General features: G+C 40.7%; 1 protein-coding gene across 2 annotated transcripts in view; it reads right to left on the bottom strand.

The window, feature by feature from the left end:
- The window catches only part of ehmt1a (euchromatic histone-lysine N-methyltransferase 1a), a 48,407-nt gene that overhangs the window by 8,188 nt on the left and 22,448 nt on the right, over positions 1-17,771 (bottom strand). For both annotated transcript variants that reach the window (XM_044195159.1, XM_044195161.1), the window contains exons 16-21: positions 17,184-17,351; positions 16,092-16,236; positions 10,585-10,662; positions 9,952-10,067; positions 325-411; positions 139-217 (exon numbers count right to left, since the gene is read on the bottom strand). In XM_044195159.1, coding sequence (XP_044051094.1) covers positions 139-217; positions 325-411; positions 9,952-10,067; positions 10,585-10,662; positions 16,092-16,236; positions 17,184-17,351 — 673 coding nt within the window. The remainder of the gene's footprint in view (positions 1-138; positions 218-324; positions 412-9,951; positions 10,068-10,584; positions 10,663-16,091; positions 16,237-17,183; positions 17,352-17,771) is intronic.

Below are 17,771 nucleotides of genomic sequence, written 5' to 3'. Positions count from 1 at the left end.
AGCATTCTGTCAGGAGAAAGCTTGACTCTCTAACATCAGTTCATTTTCTTGTGTGGTGTGTATGCAATTATGTCTAAGAACCAACATGCACGGTAACCTAGTGTAGCTTTAAAAATTCATGTTAAGTAATTCAATCACCTTATTGTCGAGGGTGAAGAGGAAAGAGTCATTCTCCCTTTTGTCGGCCTCTGCATCAGTGATGATCTCCCCGACATACCTGTGGAAGCATTGGGTGGGGTGGGGGGAATGGGTGAATTGGGTTTAGCTCAGAGCGCAGCTTCTGTATAGAATTCAGTCGTTTTTCTTATGAGAGCCTGTCCTCACTCGCAAATGAATGTTCCTTGACGGATATCCTGCATGGCTCTCACTCCCCAGCCCATCTTCTGTGTCCTGAAGAGCTGCAGCCGGGCTCTGAAACAAACAACAACAAAGTAATTGTCTCATCCAGCAGCTGACAGTCTGACAGCACACTTCAGAAGAACATTAATACAAAAAATTACATTGATTTTATTCAAGAAAGAAAAGATAGAAGATAGAAAAACAAACTTAAAGAGCTAATCCCTTTCCTGGAAGATAGAATTGAGTCCTTTTTCCACTGGCCTGGTAAAAAACCACCACCTGCCAGCCATGTCCTTTGTATGTATGCTGTCACCTCTAGATTGACATCGAGTAGAGTGAACACAGTGAACAAGAAACCAACCACTACTCCATTGCTGGAGTACTACCAGGCCCAAGATTTTCTGTGTGTCAGTTAGTTTGAGGCAGTTTGATTACACATTACTTTTTTTGGAATAATAATAACCATGTGAGAACCAAATGAAGTAAAAAAAAAGAAAAAAGAAAAAAAAAAGATAAACTCGAACTGCAAGCAGTTATGAACGGGGTCCAAGCCCAGTGGAGCAACACCTGGTGGCCCACGGAGATGATGCAAGTCAGACCTGCAGTCCCACGCACGTGATACAAGTTGCAGGTGGAGTTCAGCACAGAGATTGGAAAACATTCAGTTCAAAGACCGTAGTGTTGAAAAATAATTTTAGCATATTTTATGATTTTGCAACAAAAGAGCCACCTAGAGGCCAACTGGCGGCACATTTTGCAAAAAGCTTTGGTAGGGGATGGGAAACTACTGGCTCAAGCTTTGCATTAATTGGACAGAGCTACGTGAAGATACGACATCACTTCCTGTTTTGACTGCAATCCACAGGAAGGTTTACCTTTAAAACATGTGCAATTTTTGGAATATCAAAATTCTTTTAATAATAACTTTTGATCATGACAGTCTATAGATTCCATGTGCAAAGTTTCATGCAGATCAGACTCACCGCTTAGGAGAAGTTCGAAAAAGTAGTTTAGCATATTTTATGATTTTGCAATAAAAGCACCACCTAGTGGCCGATTGGTGCCAGATTTTGCACAGAGCCTCGGTGGCATAAGAAACTACTGAGACAAGTTTCCTGTTAATCAGACAGACCTATGTGGAGATATAGATGTTAATTGATTGTTTCATATTTTGAAAAATATAGAGTGACGGACTTCTTAATTGACCATATGTTGCAGTGAGGCAAACTTTTGTCATATGTCAGTGGATGTGCTGAAAGCATTTCAGCTCTGTAGGACGTACGGGTGATTTTTTTAAGTTTGGAATGTGAAAGGTGTAGAAATTTACATTTGTTGTAATAAGCCACACCCACTTTTATCAATCATTACCAAATTTTATACATCAACTGAGTCATGATGCTAGGTTGTGCAAACCTAGGTTGTGCATGGATTCGAATTTCGTACGAATCCATGCAGCTATTTACGAGATATAAACTTTTCACATTTGCAGAGCAACCTAGCGGCTGATTGGCACCAAATTTTGCTTCAGTCAGGCATGGGAAAGTACTGGCCCAAGTTTCATGTAAATCGAACAAACCTATGTGGAGATATGACATAAGTTCCTGACTTACTGCAACCTCGAGGAAGTTGTTCAGTATCAAATTCTTTTAACAACTTCTGATCATAAGGATCCATAGATCCATAGAAGGAATTATTATTATTTTTCTTTATGATTCCAACTTTTTACGAATTAATCATTTTTGAGGGACTAAAGGTGTTCAAAAAGTTGTGAAACTTTGCACACTCATCAGGAGTGGTGAAATATTTGATAGTTTAAGGGTTTTGCAAAATGGGCAGGGCAAAATGGCTCTATAGCGCCCCCTTGAAATTTTCTAAAATTCAGCCCCTCCTTGTGGTTTCACCCACATGTATGAAATTTGGGTGGCACATGTTAGATGCCAAGACAAACAAAAAAGTCTCTTAGCGACACGATCCTAAACCCAACAAGAAGTCAGTCATTTTGATTTAATTTTCTTATCTTATTAAAAGGGGTCGTACTTTAAGAAACTCGTCCTAGACCGTTAATCTGATCCACTTCAAACTCGGGCAATGTGTATAAAAGACCATCATGAAAAGTTGCTCAAAACTTGAGTTTTTGACGAACGGTGTGGCCATTCTGTGGCGGCGAATTTCGATGTTTCGCCATGAAATAGGAAGTGGTTTGTAACACGACTGTACATGGTCCCATCTGAACCAAACTTCACATGTATGATAAGAGTCCCACCCTGAACACATCACGTCATAGCGCCACCTACTGGCAACAGGAAGTCAGCCTTTGTGACAAACATCATCCGATTTACATCGAATTTACATGGTGGTCTACACATGATATCTAGCAAGTGTTATTAGTGTGTGTTCTCTAGCACCACAAAGTGGACACAGAAAGTAATATTTATACAGGAAGTTGCTGTAACTTCAGTTTACACTGTCTAATCTGCCTCTAATTTCACGTTAGATAAGAGTCCCACCCTGATCACAGGCCATTAATGATGTAAAGTCATAGCGCCACCTCGAAGCAACAGGAAGTAAGCCTTCCATGGCAAAGATGATCCAATTCGCATGCAATTTTCATGGTGTGGTCTACGCATGATATCCTTCAACTTGACGCATAAAGTGTGTTGTCTGGCACCACATGGTGGACACAGGAAGTGACATTTAACTCCTACGTACAGTGACCAAAACACATCACAATTCAGAGCCACGTTGAACAGCCGGCATCCCCGACATGCATGGAGGTGCGAGGGCCCGATCTTCAATTATTATTGTTCTTACCCATTCCAAATAAATTTGCATTTTTGAGGGACTAAAGGTGCTCAAAAACTCACAAAACGTTGCACACATGTCAGAAGTGGTGAAAATGTACGTCTAATATGGGTGTTGGGTATTGGTGTGGCAAAATGGCTCCATAGTGGCCTCTGTAAAAAAAAATAATAATTAAAACATTCCCCACTCCACATTTTACATAGATGCACGAAATTTGGGTGATCGATGTATCACCCAAAGACACACAAAAAAGCCTCTTGGAGCCATACCCTGAACCCAACAGGAAGTCAGTCATTGTGAATTGAATGTGCACTTTTATGCCATTTTTCACCATTTACAGGCTCTGTACTTGAACAAACTCCTCCTAGAGAATTCATTGGACTGACTTCAAATTTTCGCAGTGCAATCTAAAGATCTTCGCGATTAACAGTTGGGCTAAGTGTGAAGGGCATGCCCCTGTCGATGTCTCGCCATGACACAGGAAGTTGTTGTAACTTGAGTGTACATTGTCAAATCTACCCCATTTCCTTCTATATTTTTTCCCATAAAATCGCATGATCAAAAGTTATTTAAATAATTTTGATACTGCAAAAATGTGCAAGTTATAAAGAAACAACTTCCTGTAGGTTGCAGTGAAACAGTAAATGTCACTTAGCCTCGGTGGGGCACGGGAAAGCCAAAGTTTCATGTTAATCGGACAAACCTATGTGGAGATGTGACATTTCAGAATCAGAATTACATGTTCCAGTCTATTACAGAGACTGGAACATGTAATTGGCATTAAAGAAACAGTGCTAAGCTGGTTTAAATCCTATCTATCAGATCGATCTCAGTTTGTACATGTTAACGGTGAGTCCTCCGTGCATGCCAAACTTAGTCACGGAGTTCCACAAGGTTCTGTGCTTGGACCGATTCTATTCACCTCATATATGCTTCTTCTAGGCAGTATTATTAGGAAGCACTCCATAAACTTTCATTGCTATGCAGACAATACCCAGTTATATCTATCGATCAACTAACCAGTTAAACAAAACTTCAGGCATGCCTTAAGGACATAAAGACCTGAATGACCTGCAACTTTCTGATGTTAACTCTGACAAAACTGTAGTTACTGTACTTGGTCCCAAACACCTCCGAGACACATCTAAAGATATAGTTACTCTAGATGGCATTGCCCTGGCCTCCAGCAGCACCGTAAGGAACCTCTGAGTTATCTTTGATCAGGTTTTATCCTTTAACTCCCACATGAAACAAACTTCAAGGACAGCCTTTTTTCACCTACGTAATATTGAAAAAATCAGGCACATCCTGTCTCAAAATGATGCCGAAAAATTTGTGCATGCATTTGTTACTTCTAGATTGGACTACTGCAATTCCTTATTATCCGGCTGCCCGAATAAGTCCCTTAAGACTCTCCGGTTGATCCAGAATGCTGCGGCACGTGTACTGACAAAAACTAGAAAAAGAGATCATATTTCTCCAATATTAGCTTTTCTGCACTGGCTCCCTGTAAAATCTAGAATAGAATTTAAAATCCTTCTCCTCACCCACAAAGCTCTTAATGGCCTCATAACTTAAAGATCTCATAATACCATATTATCCGACTAGAATACTGCGCTCCCAGGATGCAGGGTTACTTGTGGTTCCTAGAGTCTCCAAAAGTAGAATGGGAGCCAGAGCCTTCTGCTATCAAGCTCCTCTCCTGTGGAATCAGGTCCCAATTTGGGTTCGGGAGGCAGACACCATCTCCACATTTAAGAGTATTGTTGAGAGTTGGGTGAGTCCTGAACCATCCCTTAGTTATGCTGCTATAGGCCTAGACTGCCGGGAGACTTGCCATGATGCACCTCTTTTCTCTCTCTTTCTCTCCCTCTCCATCTGTATGCATTTTTATCCCATTACTGCATGTTACTAACTCAACATCTTCTCCCTCCCGTAGTTTTATGCTTTCTCGTTTGTCTCCTCTCTCCTTCTGTCGCTTTCAGCAGGTAATTCTGCCTCCGGAGCTGCAGAGACTGGATCTGTGGTTGTGGGCCACCTGCTGCCCCCGTGGCTCTGTTGCTGATGCTGACATTATTTTTCCTATAGCTGTCATTCCTATTATTACTAATTTATTAATATTAACACTACAATTACTATTCTACTATTTAAAAAAAATAAAAAATTCTACATGGTCTCTCTCTCTCTCTCTCTCTCTCTCTCTCTCTCTCTCTCTCTCTCTCTCTCTCTCTCTCTCTCAAAACCTAACAAGGCAGCGGCGGATGGCCGCCCACCATTGAGTTTGGTTCTGTCCAAGGTTTCTGCCCTCTTAAAGGAAGTTTTTCCTTGCCACTGTCGCCAAATGCTTGCTCATGGTGGGATTGTTGGGTCTCTGTAATTAATATTATAAAGAGTACGGTCTAGACCTGCTCTATAGGAAAAGCGCAATGAGATAACTTCTGTTATGAATTTCCGCTATATAATTAAAATTAAACTGAATAGAATCAGAAATACTTTATTGAACAAAGGAGCTTCCCCTCTGGGATCAATAAAGTATTTCTGATTCTGAAATGTCACATCTCCACATAGGTTTGTCCGATTAACATGAACCCTGGGCTTTCCCATGCCCCTCCAAGGCTCAGTGCAAAATTTAGCACCAATTGGCCACTAAGTGGTGCTTTTGTCGCAAAATCACGGCATATGCGAAACCTACTTTTTTTAACTAATCTTAGACTGCAAGTCCAATTTACATAAATTGTAGCAAAAATTTAAAAAACTGAATGAGTAATCTAAGGCATGGAACAAGCAGCAGGATCAGGTGAATGATGAGGTGAATGCAGGGGATTTTGCATGATGGATATGTAAAGTAAAGGACACTAGAGCTGGATGGATTTCTATTTTTTTGGGCTGCGACACTCCTAGATACCTAGTAACCTAGATGTTAAATTAGCTGTTAATTAAAATTGAAACCACAGTAGTCAGGTTTTGTTTTTTAATAGGCTAATTGTGTGTGATGACAGTCTATACAGCACTATGTAATTGTGGTTCAGAGGCTGAGCATTAAACATTATGGCTTCCAAGTCACTACAAGGCACATGTAGAATGTTACAAACAATGTGGTTTTTGTGATAGAAGCCAACACCACCATGTTGTTCTATCTGTAAATAAGAGAGAATTGCCATGTTGCTGTATGATGGAGACCTTACTTTATGGTGAAATGTCCATCCATTATGTTGCAACTGTGTTTCTGTAATACAAAGTATATAAGCATCCAATATCCTGTGATCATATTTTGGGTCTGTTATGTATATATCTAGACCTTGAATGTAAACAGACCTTCAGAGAAAATTCTGTTGTTGTTAATGAAGCCTCAATATATTTTTCAGTACCATTTTTTTTAATATATGGCAATGGCTTTAAAATCTTAAATGACAAGATATTCCAAGGATGTGACTTGACTTTGGGATACATATGCTTGGCCAGCCGTAAAAATGTTTTTAAATGACACCACTGATTTGTCTAAAGTTAAGCCTTGCACTTTATGTATTGTGCAAGCCAAGACTAGACGTAATGGAAATTACTGCTTGTCACTTTGAAAATATTGTCAGATTGCTCTGTGGTCCGGTGGCCACTGATCTAATTTCCAACAGCTATAACAGAAACACTGCCAAAGGGAAAAATCAGCGCATTGTTTAATTTGTTGTAGTCTGCCATGGATATAGGCCAAATGTTTGTGATCAACCATGGAAATTTTATCCATTACCAATATTTGAAGATCTTTCAACTGAATCCTAAAGTATTTACTTTTTCCTCCCTTAGGAGGTTAATATGGCAATGAAGCACTATTACCAATCGCAAAGCTGCTGTGTATTGTTGTGCATTAATGTTATATGCAGCCACACCAGTAGCATTTAGTAAAACATGAATGTCATGTGGATTATTAGACATTCTTGCTAACAATCTCCATGCCTCATAATAAACAGCTTTAATTATATGATACTTTCCTGTGCTAGCTCCTCCAGAAATAAATACATGAAATGAGTATGGATTTTTCCTATTTCCTTTATCTAGGCACCACTGACGTATTTTGTACACCTACAACACCTGTGCCTGTAGCTCATTTAATGAGTGCATAATAGATAATGCTTCTGATCAATTAATTTTCTGCATCTGAAATTCAACTGATACTGCCCTCTGTTCTAGTGGCTGTAAATGTGGAATTTTTCCTTTTTCATTAGGACACACATCCCTGTTAATACTCACTTCTTCTAAACATTCTAATCACTCCAATTCTGCTTCAGGACAAAGAGCTGCCAAACCTTACATGCACAGGTTCCCTAAATTGAGCTGCAGATGGCACTATAATCAAGCTAAACAAGTCTTGGCCAGTAACTTCCACATAGTAGGTCACACATTCGAAAACATTACATGTACACGTTCCCTGAATTCACACGCCCATTTCTGCCTATAATTTTTTCTACTAAATAGTGAAACATGCAAAAACTACTTTTCTGCGAAGCGGTAGAACCCTACTGAGTTTGTGTTGATTTATTATTATTTGTCTTATGCCACGGCACAAATTGCCGTGCAGCCTAGTTGGAATGGGGTCTAAGAGACAGGTTGATGGCTTAGATGAATTAATCATCAAAGTTAGTTGAAGAAGGTCGATAGGAGCAAAGCAGTAAAAATATATATCAGGTTTTACAGTTGTTTCTAAGGTTCCTGTGTTTGAAGGTAAATGGGTACCGGTTGATGGCAGGACGTCATGAATTTTTTCTCTGCTCTGGCATTACGGAGGGCCTTTCTGTATGTTTTAAGACTATCTTGCCAGACTAAATGAGATTCTTCCAGGTTATTGGAAAGCCATTTCCTTTCAAGTTTTCGTGATGTTCGCTTTAATTTGCAGGTTTGGGGGTTATACCATGGAGCTAATCTTCTTTGTTTTATTATCTTCTTTTTTAGAGGAGTGATAGAATCGAGTGTCGTTTGCAGTGAGCCTGCAGCGCTACCAACTAGATGGTCAATTTGAGAGTGGCTGCGATTTGCATAGGAGTCCTCTGTTATATTGAGACATAACATTGAATTAAATGCAAATGGGATCGCTTTCTTGAATTTAGCCACAACATTATCAGATAGACATCTAGAGTAGGAGTTTTTGCCTAATGGCATGTAGTCCAGTAATAGCAGTTCAAAAGTGATTAAATAATGGTCCGATAATGAAGGATTCTGTGGAAAGACTATTAAAGGTTCAATTTCAATGCCATATGCCAGAAAAAGGTCGAGGGTGTGGTTAAAACAGTGAGTGGCTTCATGTACACTGACAAAAGCTAATCGAATCTAATAACGAGATAAACACAGTACTAAGGCAGACTAATCATTTTCAACGTCCACAAGAATATTGAATAGTGAACAGGTCTAAGGCTGCCAAAAATCAGTATCACTAATCTAGGACCTCAGAACAGATCACTAATACAGTTACAATCAGTAAGCCATGCTTTCAAATTAAGGTCTGGGGTAGGGAAGAAATCTGGTTACCGGCCTGCTGCATTTAAACAGACTTACAGTAACCAAGTTACTACAGTGCATGAATACACATTCTCCGATTACCAGCGTAACCTGGTTTCTCTGAGTAACATGATTTATTGAGTGCATGAAAATGCACTGATTGATATACAGAGAACATGGGGCCTAATCTTTGCAGCCTGGCCTCAGGCCAGTTGTCCACTTTGCTCAGCTGGTAAAATATCCTTGACCATAACTGTCAAGGCACATTTTAGCCAGGTGCTGAAAAGATGTAAATGCATCCGGCTAGTTACGTAACATTTACTCCCAAATTTAACTATGTCAGAGGTCAGTAGAAAAAGCTATTAGCAGGGTCTGTCCTCTGTGATAACAGGAGCTTAAGTTACACTGAAATTATCCGCTGCTTTCTGTCTCATTAAAGAAGCAGGAAAAAGTGTCTCCAGCAATTTCAATAATACCGTTAGTTCTTTTAATATAGTTCTTTTTCACAGCAGACGTTTTGACATGTCATAGTAATGTCTTCCATGAAAAAGGCCTATCATACAAGATACGGTGTACCAAGCCATTGTAATGCTTATCTGATCCCTGATCAGTACAATTGCGATGCATACAGTATATGTGGCTAAGTGTAAACAAATGTGTATTAAATCACATCTGGATTTTGAATTGATTTACACTTAAAATGACAAGTTTAAATGGAGCCTACAGTATATCAGTAAGCGGCCTCTGGAAGTAGCCCAGTCCCTTGTGTTTTTGTATTATACTTAGATATTGAAACTTTATAATACTGATGGATTAAGAGAGCTGTATACTGTGCAACCAGTCAGCATTGCTGTGCCGTATCTGCTACTAAAAAGCTTCTGGTGTTCTTTTGGCAGTTACCAAACGGCTTCATTTGTATAGAGACATATACAGTATCAAAGTGTGAATAAACTGTTAACCTGATGGTCATGCAGCTAAATGGTAAATGGTACTGAAAGCACCATTTTTAGTAGTCTTTCTAGATTCAGCTGTCATTACTTAAGCAGCTCCTGTATAACTTAAGTCTCTATGGTTTAAAGTTTTGTTCCACTCCTGATCTCACTTTCATTCAACAACCACATTGGAGCTATATTTGCTGATTTAAGTCAAGTGTGTGCAAAGTCTAGTGCAAACTGAATACTTCTGCATCAAAAAATCTTTCCCCCATGAAACCAGAGCGTTTTTTCTACAGGAAATGCAAGGGAGGAATGGTACAATAAGAAATAGCCACAGTGAGCTATTAGATGAAGAGCCAAAGGCGACACCTCAAAAAGTGGAATAAGTCACCTCAGTCCATTCTGGACCACTCGGTTCCTGCAGGTCTTCCAGCAAGAGCAGACGTGGTTACACTCAAACAGTACTGGGGGCTCCCGCTGACAGAAGTCCAGTGGTAGTCGACCCTCCTACATATGCACCAAGAGACATGTTACAAACTCCTATCAAGGATAAAAACACAGATTTTCTGTTTAGACGAGTTATCTGCTGCTTTCGGAGAGCCAGATGTTTGATTCTTTATTCCTAGCTAGAAATACATTTTTGACTTTTTGACAGGTAAACCTGTACCCTCTGTTTTGGAAGAAAGCTAATGGAAAATCTAAAACTGTAAATACTGCAGGCAGAATTAGACAAAGGACAATAAGAATTTGTTAACATCCTCAAAGTCCATTTAAATGTCCATTAGAAACCACACTTCCATTTGGAATAATTGTTTTATATTATTAAAGGATAACCACGCATGTGACCAAGTGGAAGTGACATAGTGTTAAAAAAAACATAACATGATAAAATGAACACTGCACAAGTAATTGTAATATTGTTAAATGTAAACGATACTGAAATGACGTCACGGAATGTATTACCTGAAACAAAATCAAACTTCAATTTAATTTGTATTGTGTGTGTGTGTGTGTGTCAACTTACGCTGTCATACCAACATCGCAAACTGAGCTGACCACACATGCAGGCACTGGATGAGCAGTCGTCTGTACAGCTGCAGTGCTGAATGACACAAACAGTGAGTGATTATAAGTCAGGTATTATGACATTTTGCAGCTTAACTTTTACATTACTGTATTATTTTGTATCTCATTCGATGTTCATAATATGATAGCCTTAGTGAAAAATAGAAACATCAAGCCTGTTTGGAGCAGTTTACTCAAACTCTGGAGTTTTTCTCTTTTAATTTGAACAGGTGAAAACAATGACAAATTGATATTTGGTAAACGGCAGTTCCTTCTGCTTGCAGGTTTGTCCCTCAACTCACAAAAAAAAGTCACAATGTCAATCTCAGTAGGTGAGACCTGATAACATTTCCGTAATCCTTCCAACACGGCACAAGTCTGTAAATTTGTCTCAGTAATGTAAAGGTTGCAAAAGCACCAGGTAAAAGGATAAGGCTGGTGATATTGTATATTTTACTCAATGTCAACAAATCCCATGAAAAGACCAAAACCAACAATGTCTTAGTTCATCGCTCAACAACAAACCCTGGTTTATAGCTAAACTCAGGCAGCTTTGTAAGGCCAAGGAGGAGGCCTACAGAAGTAGAAGTAGATAGAATCCTGTACAACCAGGCCAGAAAATGACAAGGAGATCAGAGTAGCAAAGAGAAGCAAAACTGAAAAACAGGTTTTCAGCCAACGACCCTGTGTCAGTGTGGAGAGGCTTGCAGGACATCACCAGCTACAGGAAACCATCCCCCACACTGTGGAGAACCATCAACTTGCTGACAACCTGAATCTGTTTTACTGAAGGCTTGATAAGCCAACACTCACACCCCTCACCCAATCAGACAATGACATCACACTATCAACTACACCCCCTGCCACCCCCTCCCCACCTGCACTCAGGATCTGTGAAGATGATGTGTGTCAGCTCTTTCAGAGACATAAGATCAGGAAGGCAGCAGGCCTGCCCTGACCAGCTGGCCCCAATTTCACACATATCTTCAACAGATCACTGGAGCTGTATGAAGTCCCCTCCTGCGTCAAACGTTTAACAATCATCCCGAGATGTCTGGTGTTCCAGGGATCTGCTGTAGCCACTCCTCCAGTCTGGGGGTCACTGCCCCGAGTGCTCCGATGACCACGGGCACTACTGTTGCCTTCACCAGGCCTTCTCCAGCTCTTCTCTGAGCCCTTGGTACTTCTCTAGTTTCTCATGTTCCTTTTTCCTGATGTTGCCATCACTTGGTATTGCCACGTCAACCACAACGGCTTTCCTCTGCTGTTTGTCCACCACCACGATGTCAGGCTGGTTCGCCATTACCATTCTGTCAGTCTGGATCTGGAAGTCCCACAGGATCTTGGCTCGGTCATTCTCTACCACCTTGGAGGTGTTTCCCCACTTTGACCTCGGGGTTTCCAGTCCATACTCTAGATGTTCCTGTACACTATGCCAGCCACTTGGTTATGGCGCTCCATGTATGCTTTTCCTGCCAGCATCTTACACCCTGTAGTTATGTGCTGGATTGTCTCAGGGGCCTCTTTGCACAGCCTACACCTTGGGTCTTGTCTGGTGTGGTAGATCTGGGCCTCTATTGCTCTGGTGCTCAGGGCCTGCTCCTGTGCAGCCATGATGAGTGCCTCTGTGCTGTCCTTCAATCCAGCCTGCTCTAGCCATTGGTAGGACTTCTTGATATCAGCCACTTCAGTTATGTTCCGGTGGTACATCTCGTGTGTAGGGTTTGTCCTCCCATGATGGTCCCTCCTCCAGCACGTCTTCCTCTGTTCCCCATTGCCTGAGACATTCCCTGAGCACGTCATCTGTTGGGGCCTTATCTTGGATGTACTTGTGGATCTTGGATGTTTCATCCTGGATAGTGGCTCTCACACTCACTAGTCCACGGCCGCCTTCCTTACGGCTAGCGTACAGTCTCAGGGTGCTGGATTTGGAATGGAACCCTCCATGCATGGTGAGGAGCTTTCGCGTCTTAACGTCTGTGGTCTGTATCTCTTCCTTTGGCCACCTTATTATTCCCGCAGGGTATCTGATCACTGGCAGGGCGTAGCTGTTTATTGCCTGGGCCTTGTTCTTGCCATTGAGCTGACTTCTTAGGACTTGCCTTACTCGTTGGAGGTATTTGGCCGTTGCTGTCTTCCTTGTTACCTCTTCGAGGTTGCCATTTGCCTGTGGTATTCCAAGGTACTTGTAACCATCCTCAATGTCTGGTATTGTTCCTTCTGGGAGTGAGACCCCTTCTGTGTGGACTACCTTCCCTTTCTTCGTCACCATTCGACTACACTTCTCAAGCCCGAATGACATCCCAATGTCAGAGCTGTAGATCCTGGTGGTATGGATCAGTGTGGATTCCGGCAGTAGACTTTAGTACAATGGCTGTGTTACTGGACCTTAAAAAGGATCCTGTTTTGTTCTGTTCATCCTCTTCTGATAAAGCAGTTATTAGCTCCCTCAGTAGCTATAGCTAACACAGTTAAAGTGGCCCAATAGTGTGATACCAATACAAAATGGAATGTGCTTAACACAAAGAAAAATACACAGCAATTCGAACACAGGGGCCCGTCATTTTCCAAAAAGCAAAGCACAATTCACATCAATGAAACTTAGGTAAAATAACACACAGTTATAAAATCTATCTCTGCCCAGACACAAGCCTCTTGAAATTGCTCTCGGTTAGCAATAGATGGATGCGCCAGTTTGTTTGGATTTTCAGGTGGAGTTTCTCTCAGGTTCGGACGCTGACAAAGCCGGGACCAATGGCAAAACTGTTCCTTTCGGGGCAGCAAAGGAAAACAGCGGCCGATGTCGGTAGGGAGAGGAGCTCAGCAGCGATCTTGCTTTCCATGAAGGGAACAGTCAGTCTGTGTCTCTTCCTTCTCCTCCTTTGGCTGCTGTTAATATATGTAAGCCCAAGTAAAGTATATGTGTGGGAAACACTGTGGTGGAAAAGGACGTTGAAATATTTTTGTACAGCTGAAGGGAAACTATTCTAATGATCATGCAAAATGATCGCGGTCAGCTCAAATAATCTTATGTAATAATTGTGACAGTCCTAGGTGAGGCTGGGGAAAATCACATCCAGCACCCGGACAATCAGCACTACTCTCCCCACTACACCAACGACTACACCTCAGGAGACCTGTCTGTTAAGCTCCGGAAGTTTGCAGACGACACAATGGTCATCTGCCTCTTCCAGAGTCAGGTAACGGGCAGGAAACATCACTCCACACTCATCACACCCTGGACAAAACAACTTCTTCCCTCTGGTTTGCGCTACAGAGCACTGTATGCCAAAACAACCAGACACAAGAACAGTTTCTTTCCACACGCCATCATTATGATGAACAGTTAAATCAGTCATATAGTGTGCTCGTTGGAGGTATTTGGCCGTTGCTGTCTTCCTTGTTACCTCTTCGAGGTTGCCATTTGCCTGTGGTATTCCAAGGTACTTGTAACCATCCTCAATGTCTGGTATTGTTCCTTCTGGGAGTGAGACCCCTTCTGTGTGGACTACCTTCCCTTTCTTCGTCACCATTCGACTACACTTCTCAAGCCCGAATGACATCCCAATGTCAGAGCTGTAGATCCTGGTGGTATGGATCAGTGTGGATTCCGGCAGTAGACTTTAGTACAATGGCTGTGTTACTGGACCTTAAAAAGGATCCTGTTTTGTTCTGTTCATCCTCTTCTGATAAAGCAGTTATTAGCTCCCTCAGTAGCTATAGCTAACACAGTTAAAGTGGCCCAATAGTGTGATACCAATACAAAATGGAATGTGCTTAACACAAAGAAAAATACACAGCAATTCGAACACAGGGGCCCGTCATTTTCCAAAAAGCAAAGCACAATTCACATCAATGAAACTTAGGTAAAATAACACACAGTTATAAAATCTATCTCTGCCCAGACACAAGCCTCTTGAAATTGCTCTCGGTTAGCAATAGATGGATGCGCCAGTTTGTTTGGATTTTCAGGTGGAGTTTCTCTCAGGTTCGGACGCTGACAAAGCCGGGACCAATGGCAAAACTGTTCCTTCGGGGCAGCAAAGGAAAACAGCGGCCGATGTCGGTAGGGAGAGGAGCTCAGCAGCGATCTTGCTTTCCATGAAGGGAACAGTCAGTCTGTGTCTCTTCCTTCTCCTCCTTTGGCTGCTGTTAATATATGTAAGCCCAAGTAAAGTATATGTGTGGGAAACACTGTGGTGGAAAAGGACGTTGAAATATTTTTGTACAGCTGAAGGAAACTATTCTAATGATCATGCAAAATGATCGCGGTCAGCTCAAATAATCTTATGTAATAATTGTGACAGTCCTAGGTGAGGCTGGGGAAAATCACATCCAGCACCGGACAATCAGCACTACTCTCCCCACTACACCAACGACTACACCTCAGGAGACCTGTCTGTTAAGCTCCGGAAGTTTGCAGACGACACAATGGTCATCTGCCTCTTCCAGAGTCAGGTAACGGGCAGGAAACATCACTCCACACTCATCACACCCTGGACAAAACAACTTCTTCCCTCTGGTTTGCGCTACAGAGCACTGTATGCCAAAACAACCAGACACAAGAACAGTTTCTTTCCACACGCCATCATTATGATGAACAGTTAAATCAGTCATATAGAGTCAGAAAACAATATCCCTGTAAGACTTAAACATCAACTTACCTAAAAATTATAAATTATACAGTATATTTACAGTTTAAAATACACACTGTGCGCTAACATGTATGTATCATCCATCTATAAATCCTGCACAATGTATATGCTGTATATAGACATGTACATATACTACATAACCTCCCACGTCATGTATATAAAGTAATCTAGTACTTTACACAAAATGTTTTACTCCTTTGCACTATTTGTATTTGTTTACAACCGACAGAACACTTGACTTGCATATAGGCACTGTACAGTATGTTGTTAGTCATTCTTGCATTTTTATATATATTTATATATACACCTATTTGTCACCTGCTTTTAGTTTTATAATAATTATGTATATTTTTAACAATTTGTCCTTGTTTTTAGCTGTATGTCTATTTCTATCTTCCTGTAAATTGTTCTGTGTGTAAGTACATTGAAAACGACAAATTCCTTGTATGTGTACACATACTTGGCTAATAAAGCTGATTCTGATTCAATACTTTCCTACTCATTGGTTCCTACTGAAGACATAAATCTTTAAAAACTACTCCTAAATATATAGTTTCATTAAAAAAAAAAGGCTCAGTAATTTCCTAAAACAGCTGTCCACTTTAGTTTTTAGCAAACATTTTTGGACAACAATGGAGCTCTATGGCACAGAGGGTTTGGTTTGGGTCTGCACATGGGATTTGTCAGTAATTCAGTAAGAAAAATACTGAATATCACCAGACTTATTCTTTAAATACACACAGAGAGATATTAAATGTGTGTTGTTCCGCCTTGTTTAGAGCACTGTAATAAATGCATAATTTTCAGAGACCTGTAAGTGAGTGATGTCCTTGTCAATGTTCAGTGGGGAGGTGACACAGTTGTCTGGTATGTATTTAAAGTTTTCAGGGCACGGCTCACTGTCGACACCATTGACACAGGTGATAGGAACTGCCTCGTACCCCCGAGAAATGTCCCTAAGAGAAGGAAAAGTTTTTAAAATCAGATTCAAATATGTATAATAAAAAGAAAAATATATGCATATAGATACATATATATATCTGTATCAAGAGAATATCACAATAAAGTAACAAAAACATGATGTGGTAAACTGACAAAACATCTATTTAAGTACCAATTCTAGCATTAATGACAAGCAGATGAAGAAAATATTTGCATGATAAAAACTTCTATTGTCAAAAAAACTTTTCAGGAATTCAGTGGTGTACATGTTACATAGACCTGTGTCTCATGAGCTCAGTGGGAATAGTTCAACAGAAGATCAACATCAATCTCGTATCTGTGTGTTAGTGTGCAAGTACAGAGCTAGAGTCAGGACATGGTTAGCCTATCTTAGCATAAAGTGAAACTGCTAGCCTGGTTCTGTCCAAAGTGCTTCATTATACTATGCCTTCAGCACCTCTAAAGGTCACTAATTAACATGTATGTTGTTTGTTTAACATGTACACAAACAATGCAATAATTTGCTAACATGCCAGCCATATCAACTTGCAGAGTTCTGCCCCAAAATAAAACTGATGAATGCAGTTTTAATTGAAAACCATCTTATATAATAAAACCTGTTAGGCACATTGTACTTTTGATTCTGTAAGGGCAATAATATGACTCTCTGTGATTCCCTGAATTCCCAAAATAATTCCTCAAATTATTTGACACTTCCTGTCACATACCATTTTTTTTCTTTCTTTATCCAGTGTGTTTTGGAAGTGTTTCATAACCATACAGGAAGAAATGTCTCAACCCACATAGGAACAGTGCCAATGAAAATCATCCAAATAGAGATGAGTGCAGATAGCAGCAATGTATTACAAATAACAGTTATATACATGTAATATTAGAAAATAAACATTAATATTATTATATAACCCAAACAGCACACACACAGAGCAGTATTGCTGTTTACCTGCTGAGCACTCTTTCTCCATGACAGTCCCTGCCTCTCCTGGCGTCAGTCAGCTTCTTGTTGGTGTTGAGGGCTGTCCACATCTTGGAGCCATAGACGCAGCAGTCCAAAGCCGTCTCTCCCTCCCTGTTCCTCTGATTGACGTCAGCTCCACGAGACAGAAACAACCTGTGGATGGAGGATTTTAAGGTAAAAGTCTGGGGACTAGGTTAGAAAAAGCTTTTGACATGCAAAAAAATGTGAAATATAACAAAGACAACACAGTAAGCTTAAAAACAAAATAGACTAGTGTATCAAGGGAACGACCAATATGGGGGCTTTGAAGCAAATACCAATATTCTGCAGATATTTATGGACTAAATTTGCCAGTAGCTGATACACTTTATAGCCAAAAGTATGTGGACACCCATACATTACAATAATAAAACTGTTTTGTTACTGGAAGCTGGCTGCAGGGATTTGCTCCCATTCAGCCACAAGAGCATTAGTGAGGTCCAATATTGATGTTGGGTGATAAGGCCTGGCTCACAGTCTGGACTGGATCTCCAGGACCCTGAGGCATGCAGGGAAGATTGTGGCTGATCCCTC

Source organism: Siniperca chuatsi, linkage group LG5 (genome assembly GCF_020085105.1).
Source record: "Siniperca chuatsi isolate FFG_IHB_CAS linkage group LG5, ASM2008510v1, whole genome shotgun sequence".
Lineage (NCBI taxonomy): Eukaryota > Metazoa > Chordata > Actinopteri > Centrarchiformes > Sinipercidae > Siniperca > Siniperca chuatsi.
Note: the sequence above shows the minus strand (reverse complement) of the source record. Positions and strands in the feature narration are given on the sequence as shown.